The sequence below is a fragment of the Coturnix japonica genome, unplaced genomic scaffold, assembly GCF_054131305.1.
Source record: "Coturnix japonica strain WE unplaced genomic scaffold, WE-NBRP24 Scf104, whole genome shotgun sequence".
NCBI lineage: Eukaryota > Metazoa > Chordata > Aves > Galliformes > Phasianidae > Coturnix > Coturnix japonica.
Window position 1 is genome coordinate 236,257 of NW_028189007.1, and position 27,044 is coordinate 263,300.

The 27,044-nt window shown below is 51.9% G+C and overlaps 1 protein-coding gene and 2 long non-coding RNA genes across 8 annotated transcripts; 1 reads left to right on the forward strand and 2 right to left on the reverse strand.

Moving 5' to 3' along the window:
- LOC146751273 (uncharacterized) lies at nt 1–1,545 on the reverse strand. The gene is made up of 3 exons (XR_014941702.1): nt 1,473–1,545; nt 1,328–1,375; nt 1–161 (listed from the first exon to the last, which is right to left on the reverse strand). It is a non-coding gene; the product is annotated as an uncharacterized LOC146751273 (long non-coding RNA).
- Nucleotides 1,447–26,884, forward strand: RNF31 (ring finger protein 31). 6 transcript variants are annotated; one of them, XM_085534930.1, is made up of 17 exons: nt 1,447–1,647; nt 3,806–4,150; nt 4,429–4,490; nt 5,022–5,127; nt 6,584–6,775; nt 7,696–7,941; nt 8,741–8,920; nt 10,035–10,259; nt 12,480–12,653; nt 14,277–14,375; nt 15,428–15,517; nt 17,397–17,526; nt 18,115–18,230; nt 20,999–21,112; nt 22,691–22,748; nt 22,851–22,950; nt 26,113–26,884. In XM_085534930.1, exons 1-17 carry the CDS (start codon nt 1,462–1,464, stop codon nt 26,390–26,392), a joined length of 2,703 nt encoding a protein of 900 aa, XP_085391056.1. In that variant the 5' UTR covers nt 1,447–1,461; the 3' UTR covers nt 26,393–26,884. The 6 variants fall into 6 exon arrangements, 5 of the variants coding, with proteins under 5 accessions (XP_085391056.1, XP_085391057.1, XP_085391058.1 ...); XR_014941700.1 differs by lacking the exon at nt 18,115–18,230 and having other exon boundaries at nt 26,113–26,396; XM_085534931.1 differs by lacking the exon at nt 18,115–18,230 and having other exon boundaries at nt 22,581–22,748.
- On the reverse strand, nt 6,753–7,494 carry LOC146751274 (uncharacterized). Its single transcript, XR_014941704.1, has 2 exons — nt 7,242–7,494; nt 6,753–6,943 (listed from the first exon to the last, which is right to left on the reverse strand). It is a non-coding gene; the product is annotated as an uncharacterized LOC146751274 (long non-coding RNA).
- Nucleotides 26,885–27,044: the final 160 nt, after the last annotated feature.

Below are 27,044 nucleotides of genomic sequence, written 5' to 3' on the forward strand. Positions count from 1 at the left end.
TGCCCCATAAGTGGGGTTCCCTGCCCCATAAGTGGAGCTTCCTGCCCCATAAGTGGTGTTTTCTGCCCCATAAGTGTCGATTCCTGCCCCATAAGTGGGGTTCCCTGCCCCATAAGTGGTCCCTGTTGCTCCATAGGGGACATTGGGGTCGCAGCCGTTGCCTGCATAAAGAATGAGGGCAGTTATGGGGTCAGGGACCCATAGGGGAGATGCTGCCCCATAGATGGACCCACAACCGCCCCATAGATACACACAGCCCCACTGGCACCCCATATCGCCCCATAGCTGCCCCATATCACCCCATATCGCCCCATATGTCCCCATATCAACACAGAACCGCCCCATATCCCCCCATAGAGCCCCATATGTCCCCATAGCCGCCCCATATCACCCCATATCGCCCCATAGATGCCCCATAGAGCCCAATACAGCCCCATAGACACCCCATAGGGCCCCATAGCCATCCCATCTAGCCCCATATGTCCCCATATCGCCCTATATCACCCCATAGCCGCCCCATATCCCCACATATAACCCCATAAGATCCCATATAACCCCATATAACCCCATATAACCCCATATCCCCCCATATAACCCCATATAAGCCCCAAATAACCCCATATAACCCCATATAACCCCCTATATCCCCTATATAACCCCATAAATCCCCTATATAACCCCATATAACCCCATATCTCCCCATATCCCCCCATATAACCCCATATAACCCCATATAACCCCATATAACCCCATATAACTCCATATCCCCCCATATAACCCCATATAACCCCATACAACCCCATTATAACCCCATATAACCCCATATATCCCCATATATCCCCATATAACCCCATATAACCCCATATAACCCCATATAACCCCATAACCCCATATCACCCCATATAACCCCATATAACCCCATATACCCCCATATCCCCCCATATACCCCCATATCCCCCCATATAACCCCATATAACCCCATATAACCCCATATCCCCCCATATAACCCCATATCCCCCCATATAACCCCATATAACCCCATATAACCCCATATAACCCCATATCCCCCCATATAGACCCCATATAACCCCATATAACCCCATAGAACCCCATATAACCCCATATAACCCCATATCTCCCCATATCCCCCCATAGACACCCCATATCCCCATATATAACCCCATTATAACCCTATATAACCCCATATAACCCCATTATAACCCCATATAACCCCATATAACCCCATAGAACCCCATAGAACCCCATAGAACCCCCATATAACCCCATATCCCCCCATATAACCCCATATAACCCCATTATAACCCACCTTTATGGCCATTCCTCTCCCCCTCGCCCACAGCGGCGCCTTTAAATCCTATGGGGGGTTAATAACAGCCAGTCGATGACGTCACAATGCCCCCCATTATGACGTCACAATACCCCCCCCTTTATGACGTCACAATGCCCCCTACCTGGGCCCTCAAGGCGCGAAGAAACAACAACACCCGGGGGGACGCCGCCGCCATCATGGCCGACCGGAAGTCGAGCCGACTTCCGCCGGAAGTAGAAAGCCCGATGGGGAGGGACTTCCGGCGGATGTGGCGTCTGAGCCTCCGTCATTTCCGGCGTCGCTTTGAAAGGGGTGAGGTAAGAAAAGCGGGGATGAGGAGAGGGAGGGGATGGAAAACGGAGCTAAAAAGCAACGGAACCGAAAGGGAACGGGAACCGAAACAGAACCGGAACCGAATCTAAACAGGGCCCTAAAGACAACTAGGCCTCAAAGCCAACCAGGCCTCAAAGCCAACTAGGCCCCAAACTAGGCTCCAAACCAGGCCGCAAATCCAAGTAGGCCTCAAACCCAACTAGGCCTCAAAGCCAACCAGGCCTCAAATCCAACTAGGCCTCAAAGCCAACTAGGCCCCAAATCCCCCCCTCAGGGACCCCTGTATCCATGTAGGCCTCAAACCCAACCAGGCCTCAAATGCATCTAGGCCCCAAACTAGGCTCCAAACCAGGCCTCAAATCCAACTAGGCCTCAAATCCAACTAGGCCTCAAATCCAACTAGGTCTCAAACCCAACTAGGCCACAAATCCAACAAGGCCTCAAATCCAACTAGGCCTCTAAGCCAACTAGGCCTCTAAGCCAACTAGGCCTCAAATCCAACTAGGCCTCTAAGCCAACTAGGCCTCTAAGCCAACTAGGCCTCTAAGCCAACCAGGCCTCAAATCCAAACCAGGCCTCAAACCCAACCAGGCCTCAAATCCATCTAGGCCCCAAACTAGGCTCCAAACCAGGCCTCAAACCCAACTAGGCCCCAAACCCAACCAGGCCTCAAACCCAACTAGGCTTCAAACCCAACTAGGCCCCAAACCCAACCAGGCCCCAAATCCCCCCTCAGGGACCCCCGAATCCATGTAGGCCTCAAATCCAGCCAGGCCTCAAATGCATCTAGGCCCCAAACTAGGCTCCAAACCAGGCCTCAAATCCAACTAGGCCTCAAATCCAACCAGGCCTCAAATTCAAGTAGGCCTCAAATCCCCCCCACAGGGACCCCAAGAACAAGTAGGCCTCAAATCCAAGAAGGCCTCAAACCCAAGTAGGCCTCAAACCCAACCAGGCCCCAAACCCAACCAGGCCTCAAACCCAACCAGGCCTCAAATCCAATAGGCCCCAAATCCAACTAGGCCTCTAAACAAACTAGGCCTCAAAGTCAACCAGGCCTCAAACCCAACTAGGCCTCAAACCCAACCAGGCCTCAAATCCAACTAGGTCTCAAACCCAACTAGGCCCCAAACCCAACCAGGCCTCAAACCCAACCAGGCCTCAAATCCAACCAGGCCTCAAACCCAACCAGGCCCCAAATCCAACTAGGCCTCAAACCCAACCAGGCCCCAAATCCCCCCCTCAGGGACCCCCGAATCCATGTAGGCCTCAAATCCAACCAGGCCTCAAATGCATCTAGGCCCCAAACTAGGCTCCAAACCAGGCCGCAAATCCAAGTAGGCCTCAAACCCAAATAGGCCTCAAACCCAACTAGGCCTCAAACCCAAATAGGCCTCAAACCCAACTAGGCCTCAAATCCAACTAGGCCTCAAACCCAACTAGGCCTCAAACCCAACCAGGCCTCAAATCCAACTAGGCCTCAAACCCAACCAGGCCTCAAATCCAACCAGGCCTCAAACCCAACCAGGCCTCAAACCCAACTAAGCCTCAAACCCAACCAGGCCTCAAAACCAACCAGGCCTCAAATCCAACCAGGCCTCAAACCCAACCAGGCCTCAAATCCAATCAGGCCTCAAACCCAACCAGGCCTCAAATCCAACTAAGCCTCAAACCCAACCAGGCCTCAAAACCAACCAGGCCTCAAATCCAACCAGGCCTCAAACCCAACCAGGCCTCAAACCCAACTAGGCCTCAAACCCAACCAGGCCTCAAACCCAACTAGGCCTCGAACCCAACCAGGCCTCAAACCCAACCAGGCCTCAAATCCAACCAGGCCTCAAACCCAACTAGGCCTCAAATCCAACCAGGCCCCAAACCCAACTAGGCCTCAAACCCAACCAGGCCCCAAATCCAACTAGGCCTCAAACCCAACTAGGCCTCAAACCCAACTAGGCCCCAAATCCAACCAGGCCCCACTTCCATCATGGCTGCCACCCCTCAAAATGGGTCTTTCAGCCTTAAATCCCCCTTGAGACCCCCATAATTTTATCCCGACTTCCCATTGAGGTGATTTTGGGGTGAATTCCCCCATTTTTAGGGCTTTATTGGGGTTATTTTCTCACACTTCCGGTTTCTATACAGGCAATGACGGAGACACCCCCGGGGGTCCTCAGAGAACAGGAAGTGGGAGAACCCGGAACAGGAAGTAGCACGGAGGAGCCAATAGGAGGAGCCGATGGGGAGAGGGGGCGGGGCCAGGGGGTGGGAGGAGCCAATGGGAAGGCTCAGCCAATGGGAGGAGCCAATGGGGTGAGAGGAGCAACTGGAGCCATCCAACCAATGGGAGGAGCCACTGGAGCCAGCCAGCCAATGGGAGGAGGCCATGGAGCCACCCAGCCAATAGGAGGAGGGCCCGGAGCCAACCAGCCAATGGGAGGAGGCCCTGGAGCTGTCCAACCAATGGGAGGAGCCCAGTGGAGTCCAGAGGTGAGTCCTCATTTGCATATGTAATTAGTATTAATTAGGGGGGTTAATTAGCCATGGGTGGGGCTAGGAGTCTTAATTGGGGGGGGGGCTAATTAGCCATGGGGGGTGATTAATGTTAATTAGCAGGCTTAATTAGTGATAAGGGGGCCGTGAGTGTTAATTAGCATAATTAATTAATGATTTATGTTAATTAAGGGGGCTAATTAGGCATTGGAGGGGTCTAGTGCGTTAATTAGGGGGTCTAATTACCATCTAATTTGCATTTAATTTGCATACAGCTCCACCCCCCTCCGCCCTGGCACCAAATGCGCTGCCCCAGCCCGGCCCTGGAGGAGGAAAGGTAACGGCCCTATGGGGCGCTATGGGTCTCTATGGGTCTCTATGGGTCTCTATGGGTCCCTATGGGGCGTTATGGGTCTCTATGGGGCCCTATGGGGTTTCTATGGGAGCCTATTGGTCTCTATGGGGCGCTTTGGGGTCTCTATGGGGCACTATGCGGTTTCTATGGGTCTCTATGTGTCCATATGGGTCTCTATGGGGTTTCTATGGGGCACTATGGGGCCCTATGTGTCCCTATGGGTCTCTATGGGGTTTGTATGGGTCTCTATGGGTCTCTATAGGTCCGTATGGGTCTCTATGGGTCCCTATGTGTCTCTATGGGGTCTTAATGGGGTTTCTATGGGTCTCTATGGGTCCCTATGGGTCCCTATGTCCCTCTATGGGTCCCTATGGGTCTCTATGGGTCCCTATGGGTCCCTATGGGTCCCTATGGGTCTCTATGGGTCCCTATGTGTCTCTATGGGGTCTTAATGGGGTTTCTATGGGTCTCTATGTGTCCCTATGGGTCCCAACGTGTCCCTCTATGGGGCAGCCCCACAGGTTGGCCGTGCCCGTCCTGCACGTTCCTCAATGTGGGTCCTGCTGTTCTTTGCGCTGTTTGTGACCGACCGCGACTCGCCCCACGGCCAACACAACAGGTACCGCACTGCGCCCCATAGATACCACATGGAGCCCCATAGAGCCCCATAGATACCCCATAGCGACCCATAGAGCCCCATAGATACCCCATAGCGCCCCATAGATACCACATAGAGCCCCATAGAGGCCCATAGAGGCCCATAGATACCCCATAGCGACCCATAGAGCCCCATAGATGCTGCATAGAGCCCCATAGAGCCACATAGAGCCCCATAGATACCCCATAGCGACCCATAGAGCCCCATAGATGCTGCATAGAGCCCCATAGAGCCACATAGATATCCCATAGCGCCCCATAGAGCCCCATAGATACCCCATTGCGCCCCATAGATACCCCATTGCGCCGCATAGATACCCCATAGTGCCCCATACAGCCACATAGATACCCCATAGAGCCCCATAGATACCACATAGCACCCCATAGAGCCCCATAGATACCCCATAGAGTCCCATAGATACCCCATAGCGACCCATAGAGCCCCATAGATGCTGCATAGAGCCCCATAGAGCCACATAGATATCCCATAGCGCCCCGTAGAGCCCCATAGATACCCCATTGCGCCCCATAGATACCCCATAGTGCCCCATAGCACCCCATAGAGCCCCATAGATACCCCATAGAGCCCCATAGAGCCACATAGACACCCCATAGATCCCCATAGAGCCCCATAGATACCCCATAGAGCCCCATAGAGCCCCATAGATACCCCATAGCGACCCATAGAGCCCCATAGATGCTGCATAGAGCCCCATAGAGCCACATAGATATCCCATAGCGCCCCATAGAGCCCCATAGATACCCCATAAAGCCCCATAGATACCCCATTGCGCCCCATAGATACCCCATTGCGCCCCATAGAGCCACATAGATACCCCATAGAGCCCCATAGATACCCCATAGCGACCCATAGAGCCCCATAGATACCCCATAGAGCCCCATAGAGCCACATAGATACTCCATAGCGACCCATAGAGCCCCATAGATACCCCATAGAGCCCCATAGATACCCCATAGCGACCCATAGAGCCCCATAGATGCTGCATAGAGCCCCATAGAGCCCCATAGACACCCCATAAAGCCCCGTAGAACCCTATAGAGCCCCATTGTCACCCAATAGAACCCCATAGACACCCCATAGATCACCCCTCCTAGCCCCATAGATTCCCCCAGCCCCACACACCCCCACATATCGCCCCATAACCACTCTATATCCCCCCATATCCCCCCATAGACACCCCATATCCCCCCATATAAACCCCATATGCCCCCATATCCCCCCATAGACAACCCATATCCCCCCATATCCCCCCATATCTCCCCATATCCCCCATATCCCCCCATATCTCCCCATATCCCCCCATAGACACCCCATATCCCCCCATATCTCCCCATATCACCCCATATCCCCCTATATCCCCCCCTATCTCCCCATATCCCCCCATATCTCCCCATAGATCGACTCCCCCCAGCCCCACACGCCGCCATCTTGGCCCCTATCTCGATATGGGGCCCTATCATCACAACATGGGGCCCTATGGCGCTATGGGGCCGTGTCCTATGGGTCCCTGTCGCGATATGAGGACGAGGAGCTGAAGAGGCAGCAGAGGCTGAAGACGGACGGGATGAAGATGGTGCAGATCATGAGGGTAAACAGCCCATAATAACCCCAAATCGACCCGAAATGGACCCAAAATGACCCTAAATGGACCCAAAATGATCCTATAATGGACCCTAATGGACCTAAGTGGACACAAATGAGCCCTAAATGGCACTAAATGGACCCTAAATGACCCTAAATTGAACCTAAATGGACCCTAATGACCCCAAATTGATCCTAATGACCCTAAATAGACACTAATGACCCTAAATGGGCCCTAAATGGACCCAAATTGGCCCTAAATGACCCCGAAATGGCCTTGAATAGACCCAAATTGACCCTATAATGGATTCTAATTACCCAAATTGACCCTATAATGGATCCTAATTACCCTAAATGGACCCAAAATGACCCTAAATGGACCCTAATAACCCTAAATGGACCCTAATGACCCTAAATGGAACCTAATAGACCTAAATGGACCTAAATGGACCCAAAATGATCCTATTATGGACCTATAATGGATCCTAATGACCCTAAATGGACCCAAATAGACCCTAAATGGATCCCAATGATCCCAAATGGACCCTAATGGACCTTAATTAACCCAAATTGACAATAAATGGACCCTAAATAAACCCAAATGACCATAAATGGCCCCAAATACACCCTACAATGGACCCTAACGACCCTAATAACCCTAATGACCCTAAATGGCCTTTAATTGACCCTAAATGCCCCAAAAATGACCTTAAATAGGAACTAAATGGCCCCAAATAGGCCCTATAATAAACCCTAATGACCCTAAATAGGCCCCGCCCCTTTAAACCTTGGCCACGCCCCCTTTCCCTTTAGCCCCGCCCCTTTCCCTTTAGCCCCGCCCCTTTAACCCTGACTCCGCCCATTTCCCTTTAGCCCCGCCCCCTTTAAACCCTGATTCCACCCCTTTCCCTTTGGCCCCGCCCCCAGGAGGCGGAGTCTCAGCGCGTCCCGGTGGAAGCCGTGTTCCGATTGGCCGCCGCGGATGTGGGCGGAGCCAAAGGGGCGGTGCTAAGAGCCAGAGCCCGATTGGGGGCGGAGCTTCGGGCCTTGATGACGTCATCAACGTGCGACGCTTCCGGCCATGCCCAACAGGAAGTGGCCGCCGCTTGGATCCGAGCCAAAGGAAGTCCCGCCCTCGCGCTGCAATGCATCATGGGAGAGAGGAGGAGGAAGGTGGGCGGGGCTTCAATATGGGGGCGGCTGATTGGGTGATGGGAGGGGAGTGGGCGGGGCTTATGGGCCCATAGAGACACATAGGGACACATAGAGACCCATAGGGACCCCATAGAGACCCATAGAGAGACATAGGGACCCATAGGGGCCTATAGGGACCCCATAGAGACCCATAGTGACCCCATAGAGACCCATAGAGAGACATAGGGACCCATAGGCACCCCATAGAGACCCATAGAGACCCATAGGGGGACATAGAGATTCATAAAGACCCATAGAGACCCATAGGAACCTATAGAGACCCATAGAGTCCCCCAAACACCCCATAGAGACCCATAGAGACCCATAGGGACCCCCAAGTGCCCCATTGAGACCCATAGGGACCCCCAAGTGCTGTATAGGGACCCATAAAGACCCATAGGGACCCATAGAGATACATAGGGACCCATGGAACCCCATAGAGACCCATAGGGACCCATTGAGACCCATAGAGACCCATAGGGACCCATAGAGACCCATAGGGACCCATAGAGACCCATAGGGACCCATAGAGACCCATAGGGACACATAGAGACCCATAGGGACACATAGAGACCCATAGAGACCCATAGAGATACATAGGGACCCATGGAACCCCATAGAGACCCATAGGGACCCATAGAGACCCATAGGGACATATAGGGGATATGGGGACACATAGAGACCCATAGGGACCCATAGAGACCCATAGAGACCCATAGAGACCCATAGGGACACATAGGGACCCATAGGGACTAATAGAGCCCCATTCTAATTTCAGCTCCGTACTCTGCTCTCATTGGGTTTCCCCCGTCCAATCGCCGAGCCCGTTTTACATCACGTGGGTTGGTCCCTCCGCCGGGCCTTACAGGAAGTGCAGCACCGGAAGCTCCGCCCTTTCCTCTTCCGGTTATGGGAACCGGAAGAGCCGCCCATCGACTTCCATCATGGCGACCAGCAGGTGAGGCCACTTCCGGGAGGAGCCAAGATGGCGCCTGAGGTCGAGTTTAATGTTAATTTTAATGGGATTTTATCGCTTTTTAATGGGACTTTATCGCTTTTTATTGGGATTTTATCACTTTTTAATGGGATTTTAGCCGGTTTTAATGGGTTTTTAGGCCTTTTTATGGGATTTTATCACTCTTAATGGGATTTTAGGTCTTTTTAATGGGATTTTATTAATTTTTAGGGGTTTTTATCATTTTTAATGGGTTTTTCGATTTTTTAATGGGATTTTATCGCTTTTTATGGGTTTTTAGGCCTTTTTAATGGGTTTTTATCACTTTTAATGGGATTTTATCACTTTTTATGGGATTTTATCACTTTTTATTGGTTTTTAGGCCTTTTTTGATGGGATTCTAGCACTTTTTAATGGGGTTTTAAGGCCTTTTATTGGGATTTCATCAATTTTAATGGGATTTTATCACTTTTTAATGGGATTTTATCTGTTTTCTTGGGATTCTATCAGTTTTTAATGGGTTTTTATCCCTTTTAGTGTGTTTTTAATGGGCATTTAATGGGATTTTATCCCTTTAATGGGATTTTAATGGGCTTTTAATACATTTAATGGATTTTTAATCCTTTCAATGTGGCTTCTAATCATTTTAATGGGATTTTAACCCTTTAAATGGGATTTTAATCTATTCCTATTGGTTGCAATGGGGAAGGAGTTAGGCCTCAATCCAGGCCCTGCTTCGTGGTTGGGCCTACAGGCCTTAATGAAGGCCTTAACCCTTTTATTTAGCTTTTAATGGGATTTTAATGGGATTTTAACCCTCTGAATGAGGTTTTTAATCATTTAAATAAGATTTGTATCCCTTTTAATGGGTTTTTATGGGTTTTTAACCTATTGGTTGCAATGGGGAAGGAGTTAGGCCTCAATCCAGGCCCCGCTTCATGGTCGGGCTTGCAGGCCTTGCTGTAGGCCTTAACCCTTTTAATGGGATTTCAATGCATTTTTAACCCTTTTAATGGGCTTTTAATGGGGTTTTTAACCCTTTTAATGGGATTTTAATGGGGTTTTTAATCCTTTTAATGGGGTTTTTAACCCTTTTAATGGGATTTTACCCCTTTAGGCTCTGGCCAGGAGAGCTTTGGCCACCCTCTCGTTGCCCAGTTGGGGCCGGGCCGTGCTCTTGGTGGCAATGGGGAAGGAGTTAGGCCTGAATCCAGGCCCCGCTTCGTGGTCGGGCCTCCAGGCCTTGGTGGATGCGGTGAGGAGCTGCCCCGACCGGGCCTTGATCAGGAGGAGGTTGGCCTGCGAATGCGCAGTGTGCGGATGGGCCCTGCCCAGGGAGCAGGTACGGGGGGGTACGGGGTTGCTATGGGAACCGTAACGGGGTGGTTGCTATGGTAACGGGATGGGGGGGTTGCTATGGTAACAGGGTTTGGAGTTGCTTTTGGGCCCTGCCCATATAGCAAGTCAATGGGGAGCTATGGGGTTGCTATGGGAACCGTAAGGGGGGGGGTTGCTATGGTAACCATGGGGGGTGGTTGCTATGGTAATGGGATGGGGGGGGTTGCTATGGTAACCATGGGGGGTGGTTGCTATGGTAATGGGATGGGGGGGCTTGCTATGGGATCAATGGGGGGGTGCCAGTTTTTGAGGCCAAAAAGTGGATTTTAAAGGTGAATAAGAGGATTTCAAGCCATTTTAAGGGGAAATATAAAGTTTTAAAGCCATTTTAAGGGGAAATAGAAGGTTTTAAAGCCATTTTGTGGGGAAATAAAGGGTTTTCAAGCAACATGAGTGGGTTGGGTTGCTGTATAGGCCGGAGTTACCTCAGGGCAGCGTCCGCCATCTTGGGCGGCCATTTTGAGCTGATAAAGCTGGTTTTTAAGGCAAAAAAGCTGATTTTAAGGGTAAATAAGAGGATTTAAAGCTATTTTGAGGGGAAATAAAGGCATTTAAAGCCATTTTGAGGGGAAATAGAAGGTTTTAAAGCCATTTTGAGGGGAAATAAAGGGTTTTAAAGCAACATGAGTGGGTTGGGTTGCTGTATAGGCCGGAGTTACCTCAGGCAGCGTCCGCCATCTTGGGCGGCCATTTTGAGCCGATAAAGCCGGTTTTTAAGGCAAAAAAGCTGATTTTAAGGGTAAATAAGAGGATTTTAGGCCATTTTAAGGGTAAATATAAAGTTTTAAAGCCATTTTTAGGGGAAATAGAAGGTTTTAGAGCCATTTTGAGGGGAAATAAAGGGTTTTAAAGCAACATGAGTGGGTTGGGTTCCTGTATAGGCCGGAGTTACCTCAGGGCGGCGTCCGCCATCTTGGGCAGCCATTTTGAGCCGATAAAGCCAGTTTTTAAGCCAAAAAAGCCGATTTTTAAGGCAAAAAAGCTGATTTTAAGGGTAAATAGAAGGATTTAAGTCCATTTTAAAGGTAAATAGAAGGTTTTAAAGCCATTTTGAGGGGAAATTAAGGGTTTTAATGCAACATGAGTGGGTTGGGTTGCTGTATAGGCCGGAGTTACCTCAGGCAGCGTCCGCCATCTTGGGCGGCCATTTTGAGCCGATAAGGCTGATTTTTAAGCCAAAAAAGCCGATTTTTAAGGCAAAAAAGCTGATTTTAAGGGTAAATAAGAGGTTTTAAAGTCGTTTTGTGGGGAAATATGAAGTTTTAAAGCCATTTTGTGGGCAAATAAAGGGTTTTAAAGCAACATGAGTGGGTTGGGTTGCTGTATAGGCCGGAGTTACCTCAGGGCAGCGTCCGCCATCTTGGGCGGCCATTTTGAGCCGATAAAGCCAGTTTTTAAGCCAAAAAAGCCGATTTTTAAGGCAAAAAAGCTGATTTTAAGGGTAAATAAAAGGATTTAAGGCCATTTTAAGGGTAAATATAAAGTTTTAAAGCCATTTTGTGGGCAAATTAAGGGTTTTAAAGCAACAGGAGTGGGTTGGGTTGCTGTATAGGCCGGAGTTACCTCAGGCAGCGTCCGCCATCTTGGGCGGCCATTTTGAGCTGATAAAGCCGGTTTTTAAGCCTAAAAAGCCGATTTTTAAGGCAAAAAAGCCAATTTTAAGGGTAAATAAGAGGTTTTAAGGCCATTTTAAGGGTAAATTTAAGGTTTTTAAGCCATTTTGTGGGTAAATAATGGGTTTTAAAGCAACATGAGTGGGTTGGGTTGCTGTATAGGCCGGAGTTACCTCAGGGCAGCGTCCGCCATCTTGGGCGGCCATTTTGAGCCGATAAAGCTGGTTTTTAAGCCAAAAAAGCCGATTTTTAAGGCAAACAAGTGGATTTTTAAGGCAAATAAAGGCTTTTAAATCGATTTTAAGGGTAAATAGAAGGATTTAAAGCAGTTTTAAGGTTAAATGGAAGGTTTTAAAGCAATTTTTGGGGGTCGGGACCCGGGTTGCTGTATAGGCCGGAGTTACCTCAGGCAGCGTCCGCCATCTTGGGCGGCCATTTTGAGCCGATAAAGCCAGTTTTTAAGCCAAAAAAGCTGATTTTTAAGGCAAACAAGTGGATTTTTAAGGCAAATCTGAGGATTTTAAGGCGGAAATGGTTGTTTTTGTGCTTAGATGAGGTGGTTGACGGGCTGCGAGTGCTCGCTGTGCCCGGATTGCTTCCGGCAGCACTTCACCATTGGGGTGAAGGAAAAGGCCGTCAGTGAGCTGGGCTGCCCGGCCTGCGGGAGGCCCGACATGAAGGACGAGGCCGCGCGGCTCTGCTACTTCTCCACGTTGGATGTGCAGGTAAAGGGGGGCTATGGGGTGATATGGGGGGGATATGGGGCGGCTATGGGGATCTATGGGGGTATATGGGGTTCTATGGGGATCTGTGGGGTGATATGGGGTGATATGGGGGTATATGGGGTTCTATGGGGTGATATGGGGGGATATGGGGGTCTATGGGGATCTGTGGGGAGATATGGGGGTCTATGAGGTGATATGGGGGGGATATGGGGTGATATGGGGCGGCTACGGGGGCATATGGGGTGTCTATGGGGATCTATGGGGATCTGTGGGGAGATATGGGGGTCTATGGGGTGATATGGGGGGGATATGGGGCTCTATGGGGTGATGTGGGGTGATATGGGGTGGCTATGGGGTGATATGGGGGTCTATGGGGTTATATGGGGGGATATGGGGTTCTATGGGGTGATATGGGGGTCTATGGGGGTCTATGGGGATCTGTGGGGAGATATGGGGGTCTATGGGGTGATATGGGGGGGATATGGGGCTCTATGGGGTGATGTGGGGTGATATGGGGTGATATGGGGGGGATATGGGGCTCTATGGGGTGATATGGGGGTATATGGGGTTCTATGGGGTGATATGGGGGGATATGGGGGTCTATGGGGATCTGTGGGGAGATATGGGGGTCTATGGGGTGATATGGGGGGGATATGGGGTGATGTGGGGTGATGTGGGGTGATATGGGGGGATATGGGGTGTCTGTGGGGCGGCTATGGGCATCTATGGGCTTCTATTGGGCTCTATGTGGCGGCTATGGGGATCGATGGGGTGATATGGGTTGATATGGGGGGATATGGGGTGATATGGCGGTGATATGGGGTGATATGGGTTGGCTGTGGGGTTCTATGAGGTGATATGGGGTGATATGGGAGGGATATGGGGTGATATGTGGATCTATGGGGTGATATGGGGTGTCTGTGGGGTGTCTATGAGGCGGCTATGGGGTGATATGGGGATCTATGGGGTGATATGGGGTGATATGGGAGGGTTATGGGGTGATATGGGGTGTCTATGGGGGGGATATGGGGATCTATGGGGTGATATGGAGGGAATATGGGGCTCTATGGGGTGATGGGGGGATATGGGGCTCTATGGGGTGATATGGGGGGGATATGGGGGTCTGTGGGGTGATATGGGGGGTCTATGGGGTGATATGGGAGGGATATGGGGTGTCTATGGGGTGATATGGGGGTCTATGGAGTGATATGGGGGGGATATGGGGGTTTATGGGGCTCTATGGGGTGATATGGGGTATATATGGGGGTCTATGGGGTGATATGGGGGTCTGTGGGGGTTTATGGGGCTCTATGGGGTGATATGGGGGGATATGGGGGTCTATGGGGTGTCTATGGGGCTTTTTGGGTCTCTGTGGGTCACTATGGGTCCCTATGGGGTTCCTATTTATCTCTATGGGGCTCTATGGGTCCCTATATGGCTATATGGAGTTTCTATGGGTCCCTATGGGGTTCTATGGGGTCCCTATGGGTCTCTATGGGTCCTTATGGGTCTCTATGGGGTCTCTATGAATCCCTATGGCTCCCAATGTGTCTCTATGGGTCCCTATGGGGTCCCAATGGTTCCCTATGGGTCCCAATGTGTCTCTATGGGGCTGCCCCACAGCTGCGGCAGGAGCTGGACCCCCAGACGTACCAACTGTTCACTCAGAAGCTGACAGAGAGAGAACTGCTCCGGGACCCACAGTTCATGTGGTGCCCTAAGGTGGGATCTATGGGGCGCTATGGGGTGTCTATGGGGCTCTATGGGGGATCTATGGGGCGCTATGGAGGATCTATGGGGCTCTATGGGGGATCTATGGGGGCTCTATGGGGTTCTATGGGGCTGGGTGGGATCTATGGGGCTCTATGGGGGATCTATGGGGCTGGGAGGGCTCTATGGGGCTCTATGGGGGTCTCTATGGGGGATCTATGGGGCTCTATGGGGGATCTATGGGGCTGGGAGGGCTCTATGAGGGATCTATGGGGCTCTATGGGGTTTATATGGGGCTGGGGGGATCTATGGGGCTCTATGGGGGATCTATGGGGCTGGGGGGAATCTATGGGGCTCTATGGGGCTGGGAGGGATCTATGGGGGATCTATGGGGCTCTATGGGCTTCTATGGGGCTGGGGGGGATCTATGGGGCGCTATGGGGGATCTATGGGGCTGGGTGGGATCTATGGGATCTCTATGGGGCTCTATGGGGTTCTATGGGGCTGGGTGGGATCTATGGGGTCTCTATGGGGCTCTGTGGGGTTCTATGGGGCTGGGAGGGATCTATGGGGTCTCTATGAGGCTCTATGGGGTTCTATGGGGCTGGGTGGGATATATGGGGTCTCTATGGGGATCTAGGGGGTCTCTAGGGGGTCTCTATGGGGCTCTATGGGGGATCTATGGGGGATCTGTGGGGCTCTATGGGGTTTATATGGGGCTGGGAGGGCTCTATGGGGGACCTATGGGGCTGGGGGGGATCTGTGGGTCTCTATGGGGCTGGGGGGGATCTATGGAGGTCTATGGGGGATCTATGGGGCTGGGAGGGCTCTATGGGGGTCTCTATGGGGGATCTGTGGGGCTGGGAGGGCTCTATGGGGGATCTATGGGGCTGGGTGGGATCTATGGGTCTCTATGGGGTCTCTATGGGGCTGGGAGGGATCTATGGGGTCTCTGTGGGGCTCTATGGGGTTCTATGGGGCTGGGAGGGCTCTATGGGGTTCTGTGTGTCCCTATGTGTCCCTATGTGTGGCTATGGGGCTGACCCATGTTCCTGCCCCCCAAGTGCTCTATGGGGTTCATCTTCGAGGCGGAGCGCGGCCCCGCTCAGTGCCCACAGTGCAAACACAGCTGCTGCCCACGGTGCCTGCGACAAGTCAGTTATGGGGCCAATATGGGGCGGATATGGGGCGGATATGGGGTGGTTATGGGGTGCTATGGGGTGGTTATGGGGCACTATGGGGTGGATATGGGGTGGTTATGGGGTGGATATGGGGCACTATGGGGTGGATATGGGGTGGATATGGGGCACTATGAGGCTCTATGGGGCGGATATGGGGTGGATATGGGGCACTATGGGGTGGATATGGGGTGGATATGGGGCACTATGAGGCTCTATGGGGCGGATATGGGGTGGATATGGGGCACTATGGGGTGGTTATGGGGCACTATGGGGTGGATATGGGGCACTATGGGGTGGTTATGGGGCTCTATGGGGTGGCTATGGGGCATTATGGGGTGGCTATGGGGCACTATGGGGTGGTTATGGGGCTCTATGGGGTGGCTATGGGGCACTATGGGGCACTATGAGGCTCTATGGGCCTCTATGGGGTGGTTATGGGGCTCTATGGGGCACTATGGGGTGGTTATGGGGCACTATGGGGTGGATATGGGGCACTATGAGGCTCTATGGGGCACTATGGGGCGGATATGGGGTGGATATGGGGCACTATGGGGTGGTTATGGGGCACTATAGGGTGGCTATGGGGCACTATGGGGTGGATATGGGGCTCTATGGGGCACTATGGGGTGGTTATGGGGTGGATATGGGGCACTATGAGGCTCTGTGGGGCTCTATGGGGTGGTTATGGGGTGCTATAGGGCACTATGGGGCACTCTGGGGTGGATATGGGGCTCTATGGGGTGGTTATGGGGCACTATGGGGTGGTTATGGGGTGCTATGGGGTGGATATGGGGCACTATGGGGTGGCTATGGGGTGGATATGGGGCACTATGGGGTGGTTATGGGGTGCTATGGGCGGATATGGGGCACTATGGGGTGGTTATGGGGCACTATGGGGTGGTTATGGGGTGCTATGGGGCTCTATGGGGTGGTTATGGGGTGCTATAGGGCACTATGGGGCACTATGGGGCTCTATGGGGTGGTTATGGGGTGCTATAGGGCTCTATGGGGCACTCTGGGGTGGATATGGGGCTCTATGGGGTGGTTATGGGGCATTATGGGGTGGCTATGGGTTGCTATGGGGTGGATATGGGGCACTATGGGGTGGTTATAGGGTGCTATGGGGTGGTTATGGGGTGCTATGGGGCTCTATGGGGTGGTTATGGGGCACTATGGGGCTCTATGGGGCTCTATGGGGTGGTTATGGGGCACTATGGGGTGGCTATGGGGTGGTTATGGGGCACTATGTGGTCCCTATAGGGTCTCTATGGGGTGGTTATGGGGCTCTATGGGGCTCTATGGGGTGGTTATGGGGCACTATGGGGTGGATATGGGGTGCTATGGGGCTCTATGGGGTGGTTATGGGGTGCTATAGGGCACTATGGGGTGGATATGGGGTGCTATGGGGTGTATATGGGGCACTATGGGGCTCTATGGGGTGGTTATGGGGTGCTATGGGGTGGTTATGGGGCACCATGGGGCTCTATGGGGCACTCTGGGGTGGATATGGGGCTCTATGGGGTGGTTATGGGGCACTATGGGGTGGTTATGGGGTGCTATGGGGTGGATATGGGGCACTATGGGGTGGTTATGGGGCACAATGGGATGGATATGGGGCACTATGGGGTCTCTATGGGATCACTCTGGGGTCGCTATGGGGTCTCTATAGGGTCCCTATGGGGTCTCTATAGGGCAGCTATGGGGTCACTATGGGGTTGCTATGGGGCAGCTATGGGGTCTCTATGGGGCAGCTATGGGGTCTCTATGGGGCAGCTATGGGGTCGCTATGGGGCAGCTATGGGGTCGCTATGGGGCAGCTATGGGGTCTCTATGGGGTCGCTGTCCCCCTTAGTGGCTCCCAGCCCACGGCTCCATGTCGTGCTCTGAGTTCGGGCAGTGGCTGCAGCAACAGGACCCACAACTGGACCCACAGCGCGACCCACAAGTGGGGCTGGAGGCATTCCTACGGGATCACGGCATCGGTAACGGCATATATGGGGATATATGGGGGGTATCGCCCCATAGACACCCCATATCCCCCCATAGACACCCCATATAACCCCATATAACCCCATATAACCCCATAGACACCCCATATCCCCCCATAGACACCCCATACAACCCCATATAACCCCATATAACCCGATAGACACCCCATATAATCCCATATATCCCCATATAACCCCATATATCCCATACACCCCACAGAGTGCCCCAGCTGTCTCTATGTGTTTGCTGTGGCTCATATCCCCCCATATCCCCCCATATAACCCCCTATAACCCCATATCCCCCCATATAACCCCCTATAACCCCATATCCCCCCATATAACCCCCTATAACCCCATATCCCCCCATACAACCCCATATAACCCCATATATCCCCCATATATCCCCATATAACCCCATATAACCCCATATCCCCCCCTATAACCCCATATCCCCCCATATAACCCCATAAATCCCCTATATAACCCCATATCCCCCCATATATCCCATACACACCCCATATAACCCCATATATCCCCTATATATCCCATATAACCCCATATATCCCCTATACACCCCACAGAGTGCCCCAGCTGTCTCCATGTGTTTGCTGTTGCCCGCGGTGGCTGCCTGCATTTCCAATGCTCCCAATGTGGGCATCACTTCTGTGGGGGCTGCGGGGAGACCTTCAGCAGGGACGTGAGTTATATGGGGTTATATGGGGTTATATAGGGGATATATGGGGTTATATGGGGGGATATGGGGTTATATGGGGTTATATGGGGTTCTATAGGGGATATAGGGGGGGATATGGGGTTATATGGGGGCATCACTTCTGTGGGGGCTGCGGGGAGACCTTCAGCAGGGACGTGAGTTATATGGGATTATATGGGGTTATATGGGGCTGTATGGGGCTATATGGGGTTATATGGGGGATATATGGGGTTATATGGGGTTATATGGGGTTATATGGGGGGATATGGGGTTATATGGGGTTATATGGGGGCATCACTTCTGTGGGGGCTGCGGGGAGACCTTCAGCAGGGATGTGAGTTATATGGGGTTATATGGGGGGATATGGGGTTATATGGGGGGATATGGGGTGTCTATGGGGGTATATGGGGTTATATGGGTGGATATGGGGTTATATGGGGGGATATGGGGTTATATGGGGGGATATGGGGGCATCACTTCTGTGGGGGCTGCGGGGAGACCTTCAGCAGGGACGTGAGTTATATGGGGTTATATGGGGCTCTGTGGGGTTATATGGGGTTATATGGGGGGATATGGGGTTATATGTGGGCATCACTTCTGTGGGGGCTGCGGGGAGACCTTCAGCAGGGACGTGAGTTATATGGGGTTATATGGGGTTATATGGGGGATTTATGGGGTGTCTATGGGGTTATATGGGGTTATATGGGGGATTTATGGGGTTATATGGGGGATTTATGGGGTTATATAGGGGATATAGGGGGTATATGGGGGATTTATGGGGTTATATAGGGGATTTATGGGGTTATATAGGGGATATAGGGGGTATATGGGGGATTTATGGGGTTATATAGGGGATTTATGGTGTTATATAGGGGATATAGGGGGTATATGGGGGATTTATGGGGTTATATAGGGGATTTATGGGGTTATATGGGGGATTTATGGGGTTATATGGGGGATTTATGGGGGATTTATGGGGTTATATGGGGGATTTATGGGGGATTTATGGGGTTATATGGGGTTATATAGGGGATTTATGGGGTTATATAGGGGATATAGGGGGTTATATGGGGTTATATGGGGGATTTATGGGGTTATATGGGGTTATATAGGGGATTTATGGGGTAATATGGGGGATATAGGGGGTTATATGGGGGATTTATGGGGCCATATGGGGGATATAGGGGGGGATATGGGGTTATAGGGGGTTATATGGGGTTATATGGGGGGATATGGGGGGTATATGGGGGATATAGGGGGATATGGGGTTATATGGGGGGATATGGAGTTATATGGGGGGATATGGGGTTATATGGGGGAATATGGGGTGTCTATGGGGGATATGAGGTGTCTATGGGGGGATATGGGGTTATATGGGGTTATATGGGGGGATATGAGGTTATATGGGATTATATGGGGGGATATGGGGTGTCTATGGAGTTATATGGGGGGATATGAGACACAGCAAACACCTGATGGCAGCTGGGGCACTCTATAGGGTTATACAGGGGATATATGGGGGGATATAGGGTCATATAGGGGATTTATGGGGTTATATGGGGCTATATGGGGGGATATGGGGTGTCTGTGGGGGATATGGGGTGACTATGGGGGGATATGGGGGGATATGGGGTCATATAGGGGATATAGGGGGGGATATGGGGGAGATATGGGGAGATATGGGGTGTCTGTGGGGGATATGGGGGGATATGGGGTCATATATGGGGGGATATGGAGTCATATAGGGGATATATGGGGGAATATAGGGTCATATAGGGGATTTATGGGGTCATATGGGGAGATATGGGGTGTCTATGGGGTTATATGGGGTGTCTATGGGGTTATATGGGGTGTCTATGGGGTTATATGGGGGGATATGGGGGGATATGGGGTTATAAGGGGGATATGGGGTTATATGGGGATATATGGGGTATTTTGGGGTTATATGGGGGATTTATGGGGTTATATGGGGGGATATGGGGTGTCTATGGGGGGATATAGGGTCATATGGGGGGATATGGGATTATATGGGGGATATATGGGGTTATATGGGGGATATATGGGGTTATATGGGGGATATGGGGTTATATGGGGGATATGGGGTTATATAGGGGATATGGGGTGTTTATGGGGAGATATCGGGGTTATATGGGGCTATATTGGGGATATGGGGTTATATAGGGGGGGATATGGGGGGATATGGGGTGTCTATGGGGAGATATGGGGTGTCTATGGGGGGATATGGGGTCATATAGGGGGATATTGGGGGGATAAAGGGTCACTATGGGGCTATATGTGGGGTTATAGGGTCATATAGGGCGGATATGGGGTTCTATGGGGTTATATGGGGGGATATATGGGGTCATATGGGGGGATATGGGGTGTCTGTGGGGGGATATTGGGGGATATGGGGTGTCAATGGGGGATATGGGGGGATATGGGGTCATATAGGGGATATATGGGGAGATATGGGGTCCCTATGGGTCCCTATGGTCCCTATGTGTCCCTATGGGTCCCTATGGTCCCTATGGGTCTCTATGGGTCACTATGGGTCTCTATGGGGTCTCTATGGGTCCCTATGGGTCTCTATGGGTCACTATGGGTCTCTATGGGGTCTCTATGGGTCTCTATGGGTCTCTATGGGTCCCTATGTGTCCCTATGTGTCCCTATGTGTCCCTATGGGTCTCTATGCCCCCCCACCTGTCAATCACTGACGCCGCGTTCCCATTGGCTGTCCCGGTTTCCATGGCAGCGCTGCTCCCTCCCCCGCTGCACGTTGCGTCCTTCTCTTCACGCCCATCACCCGCGTCACTGCGCCTTCCACCTGCGGGACTGGGATATCGCGAGACTACAGCGCCTCCTGCAGGTGGGGAGGAGTAATAGCACCCTATGGGGCTCTATGGGGTTATATAGGGCTCTATGGGGTTATATAGGGATCTATGGGGTTATATAGGGCTCTATGGGGTTATATAGGGATCTATGGGGTTATATAGGGCTCTATGGGGTTATATAGGGCTCTATGGGGTTATATAGGGATCTATGGGGTTATATAGGGCTCTATGGGGTTATATAGGGATCTATGGGGTTATATAGGGCTCTATGGGGTTATATAGGGATCTATGGGGTTATATAGGGCTCTATGGGGTTATATAGGGATCTATGGGGTTATATAGGGATCTATGGGGTTATATAGGGATCTATGGGGTTATATAGCGCCTCCTGCAGGTGGGGAGGGGTCATTGCACCCTATGGGTTTATATAGGGCTCTATGGGTCCCTATGGGTCCCTATGGGTCTTAATGGGTCTTTATTGGTCCCTATGAGGTCCCTATGAGGTCTCTATGGGTCCCTATGGGTCTCTATGGGTCCCTATGTGTCCCTATGGGTCCCTATGGGGCTCTATGGGGCTCTATGGGCTCCTATGGGGCACTATGGGTCTCTATGAGGTCTCTGTGGGTCTCTATGGGTTGTTATGGGTCTCTATGTGTCCCTATGGGTCTCTATGGGTCCCTATGGGGTTATATGGGTCTATATAGCGCCTCCTGCAGGTGGGGAGGAGCAATTACACCCTATGGGGTTATATGGGGTTATATAGGGATCTATGGGGTTATATAGCGCCTCCTGCAGGTGGGGAGGGGGAATTACATCCAATGGGGCTATATAGGGCTCTATGGGTCTTAATGGGTCTTTATTGGTCTCTATGGGTCTTAATGGGTCCTTATGGGTCTCTATGTGTCGCTGTGGGGTCTTTATGGGTTGCTATGGGGATCTATCAGTCTCTAAGGGGTCTCTATGGGTTGCTATGGGTCTCTATGGGTCCCTATGGGACTCTATGGGGATCTGTCAGTCTCTATGGGGTCTCTATGGGTCTCTATGTGTCCCTATGGGACCCTATGGGGCTCCATGGGTCTCTATGGGTCTCTGTGGGTCCCTATGAGGTTTCTATGGGTCCCTGTGGGGTCTCTATGGGACTCTATGGGTCCCTATGGGACTCTATGGGGTCTTTGTGGGGTCTCTATGGGTCTCTATGGGGTCCCTATGGGTCTCTGTGTGTCGCTATGGGTCTTTATGGGTCTCTATGGCTCCCTATGGGTCTCTATGGGTCCCTATGTGTCCCTATGGGTCCCTATGGGTCCCTATGGGTCTCTATGGGTCCCTATGGGTCCCTATGGGTCTCTATGGGTCCCTATGGGTCTCTATGTGTCCCTATGGGTCCCTATGGGTCTCTATGGATCTCTATGTGTCCCTATGTATCCCTATGGGTCCCTATGGGTTTCTATGTGTCCCTATGTGTCCCTATGTGTCCCTATGGATCCCTATGTGTCTCTATGGCAGCGCTGTGTGCGATAGAGCGTCTCCAGTGCTCCCCTATAGCGCCCCCTAGTGTCTGGGAGTCCCGCTGGATCCCGCTCTCTGATTGGTCCATTCTTGGCTCCTCCCCCCAGGTGGGCGGAGTCTCGTACGACACTGAGCCCCCACCCGGAGTCACCCCCCCACCCGGAGGTAACCTTTGACCCCGTGACCTTTTCACCTTTGACCCCATGACCTTTTGACCTCGTGACCTTTTAACCTTTGACCTCATGACCTTTCGACCCCCATATGAAGGCGGCTGTTGGTTGGAGGAGCTGAAGGAGCCGCCGGGTGCCCCCCCCCACGATGCCCCATGTGGGAGACCCACAGATGTGGGGCAGGCCGGGCTGTGCCGGTATATGGGGTTATATGGGGTTATAATGGGGGTCTATGGGGGATATATGGGGGTCTATGGGGGGATATAGGGTTATAATGGGGGTCTATGGGGGATATATGGGGTCTATGGGGGGATATAGGGTTATAATGGGGGTCTATGGGGGATATATGGGGGTCTATGGGGGGATATAGGGTTATAATGGGGGTCTATGGGGGATATATGGGGTCTATGGGGGGATATAGGGTTATAATGGGGGGATATGGGGGATATATGGGGTCTATGGGGGGATATAGGGTTATAATGGGGGTCTATGGGGGATATATGGGGGTCTATGGGGGGATATAGGGTTATAATGGGGGTCTATGGGGGATATATGGGGTCTATGGGGGGATATAGGGTTATAATGGGGGGATATGGGGGATATATGGGGGGATATGGGGGGATATAGGGTTATAATGGGGGTCTGTGGGGGATATATGGGGTCTATGGGGGGATATAGGGTTATAATGGGGGTCTATGGGGGATATATGGGGGGATATGGGGGGATATAGGGTTATAATGGGGGTCTATGGGGGATATATGGGGTCTATGGGGGGATATAGGGTTATAATGGGGGGATATGGGGGATATATGGGGTCTATGGGGGGATATAGGGTTATAATGGGGGTCTGTGGGGGATATATGGGGTCTATGGGGGGATATAGGGTTATAATGGGGGTCTATGGGGGATATATGGGGGGATATGGGGGGATATAGGGTTATAATGGGGGTCTGTGGGGGATATATGGGGTCTATGGGGGGATATAGGGTTATAATGGGGGTCTATGGGGGATATATGGGGGGATATGGGGGGATATAGGGTTATAATGGGGGTCTATGGGGGATATATGGGGGGATATGGGGGGATATAGGGTTATAATGGGGGTCTGTGGGGGATATATGGGGTCTATGGGGGGATATAGGGTTATAATGGGGGTCTATGGGGGATATATGGGGTCTATCGGGGGATATAGGGTTATAATGGGGGTCTATGGGGGATATATGGGATCTATGGGGGGATATGGGGTTATAATGGGGGGATATGGGGGATATATGGGGGGATATGGGTCTGTGGGGGTATATATGGGGTTATATGGGGGGATATGGGGTGTCTATGGGGAGATATGGGGTTATAATGGGGAGATATGGGGGATATATGGGGGGATATGGGGTCTATGGGGCTCTATGGGGTGTCTGTGGGGAGATATGGGGCTCTGTGGGGTTATAATGGGGATCTATGGGGAGATATGGGGCTCTATGGGGAGATATGGGGGGATATATGGGGTCTATGGGGAGATATGGGGTGTTATGTGGGGTCTATGGGGGGATATATGGGGTCTATGGGGGGATATAGGGTTATAATGGGGGTCTATGGGGGATATATGGGGTTATATGGGGAGATATGGGGCGATATATGGGGTCTATGGAGTTATATGGGGTCTATGGGGAGATATGGGGATCTATGGGGAGATATGGGGAGATATGGGGAGATATGGGGTCTATGGGGGGATATGGGGATCTATGGGGAGATATGGGGAGATATGGGGTCTATGGGGGGATATGGGGCTGTATGGGTTAATATATGGGGTCTATGGGGGGAGATATGGGGCTGTATGGTGTCTATGGGGGGATATATGGGGTGATATGGGGAGATATGGGGGGGCATGGGGTTGTAATGGGGGGATATGGGGAGATATGGGGAGATACGGGGTGTTATATGGGATGTATGGGGAGATATGGGGTCTATGGGGGGAGATATGGGGTTATAATGGGGGGATATGGGGGGATATGGGGTCTATGGGGGGATATATGGGGTCTATGGGGGGAGATATGGGGTCTATGGGGTGTTATATGGGATCTATGGGGGATATATGGGGTCTATGGGGGGTATATGGGGTTATAATGGGGAGATATGGGGGGATATGGGGTGGATATGGGGGGATATATGGGGTCTATAGGGTTATAATGGGGGTCTATGGGGGGATATATGGGGTCTATGGGGGAAGATATGGGGGGATATGGGGTGTTATATGGGATCTATGGGGTTATAATGGGGGTCTATGGGGAGATATATGGGGGATATGGGGAGATATGGGGTCTATGGGGTTATATGGGGTTATAATGGGGATCTATGGGGAGATATGGGGTGTTATATGGGGCTCTATGGGGTGTTTATGGGGTCTATGGGGGGATATGGGGTGTTATATGGGGTCTATGGGGGGATATATGGGGTCTGTGGGGGTATATGGGGTTATAATGGGGAAATATGGGGTGATATATGGGGTCTACGGGGGATATATGGGGTCTATGGGGGGATATGGGGTCTATGGGGGGAGATATGGGGCTGTATGGGGTTATAATGGGGTCTATGGGGGGATATATGGGGTCTATGGGGTTATAGTGGGGGTCTATGGGGGATATGTGGGGTCTATGGGGGGATATATGGGGTCTATAGGGGATATATGTGGGGATATGGGGGGATATGGGGGATATGGGGTGTTATATGGGGTCTATGGGGTCTATGGGGGGATATATGGGGTTATAATGGGGAGATATGGGGGAATATGGGGGGATATGGGGTGTAATGGGGGGATATGGGGAGATATGGGGGGATATGGGGGGTATATGGGGTCTATGGGGGGATATATGGGATCTATGGGGTGTTATAGGGGATCTATGGGGAGATATGGGGTGTTATATGGGGTCTATGGGGGGATATATGGGGTCTATGGGGGGATATGGGGTGTTATATGGGGTCTATGGGGTTATATGGGATCTATGGGGGGATATGGGGTGTCTATGGGGTCTATGGGGGGATATGGGGTCTATAGGGTGTTATAGGGGATCTATGGGGAATATGGGGCTATATGGGGTGTCTATGGGGAGATATGGGGAGGATATGGGGAGATATGGGGTGTCTATGGGGGGATATGGGGCTGTATGGGGTCTATGGGGGGAGATAGGGGGTCTATGGGGAGATATGGGGGTCTATGGGGGATCTATGGGGCTATATGGGGTCTATGGGGAGATATGGGGTGTCTGTGGGGATCTATGGGGCTCTATGGGGTGTCTATGGGGCTCTATGGGTCTTTATGGGTCCCTATACCCCCCATATAACTCCCCTATATCCCCTCTATCCAGCGCTCACTACTCCGAGTACCTGATCAGTGTGATCTGGTCTGTGGGCCTGGACCCGCTCTGTCTCTATGGTTGTTCCGAGCTGCTGCTGGCGGCGCAGCGCCACCTGCCGGCCGGGAGGCCTCCAAAGGAGCAGCACGAGAGCGAGGCTCAGTACACACAGCGCCTGCGCAAACTCCTCCAATCACAAGCGCCCGTCAGGCCGCGCCCACGCAAGCGAAGCCCCGCCCACCCGATTTGCATATTCAATCAGAGGACACGTGATGAAGGGGGAGCCGTCTGATTGGGTGGAGCTACGCTGCTGCCTGCTTGTGAATGGGGATCACGTGATGGGAATGGTGCCGTCTGATTGGGTGGAGCTACGCCGCTGCCTGCTTGTGAATGGAGCCACTGCGCAGCTTGCTTGTGAATGGGGATCACGTGATGGGAATGGAGCCGTCTGATTGGATGCAGCTATCTTGCAATGCCGCCTGCTTGTGAATGGGGATCACGTGATGGGAGCGGTGCAGTCTGATTGGATGGAGTTATGCCTCTACGCTGCCTGCTCTTGAATGGAGATCACGTGACGAGAGCGCTGCCGTCTGATTGGATGTTGCTACAGCTGCTTCTGAATGGAGATCACGTGATGTAAATGGAGTTTTCTGATTGGATGTTGCTATCCCGCAATGCCACCTGCTTGTGAATGGAGATCACGTGATAAGAATGGAGCCTTCTGATTGGCTGTTGCTGCACAGCCGCGCTGCCCTCATGTTAATAAAGATCACGTGATGGGGTTGCCGCCGTCTGATTGGTTGTCGCTGCACCCAAAGTGCCCGTATGGGGCCGGTCACGTGATTGCCTTCATGAGGTCTTCCATCCAACATGGCCGCCCCCACAATCCAAGATGTCCGCGCCCACACGACGGCCGCCATCTTGCTTCCCGTACACAAACAGCC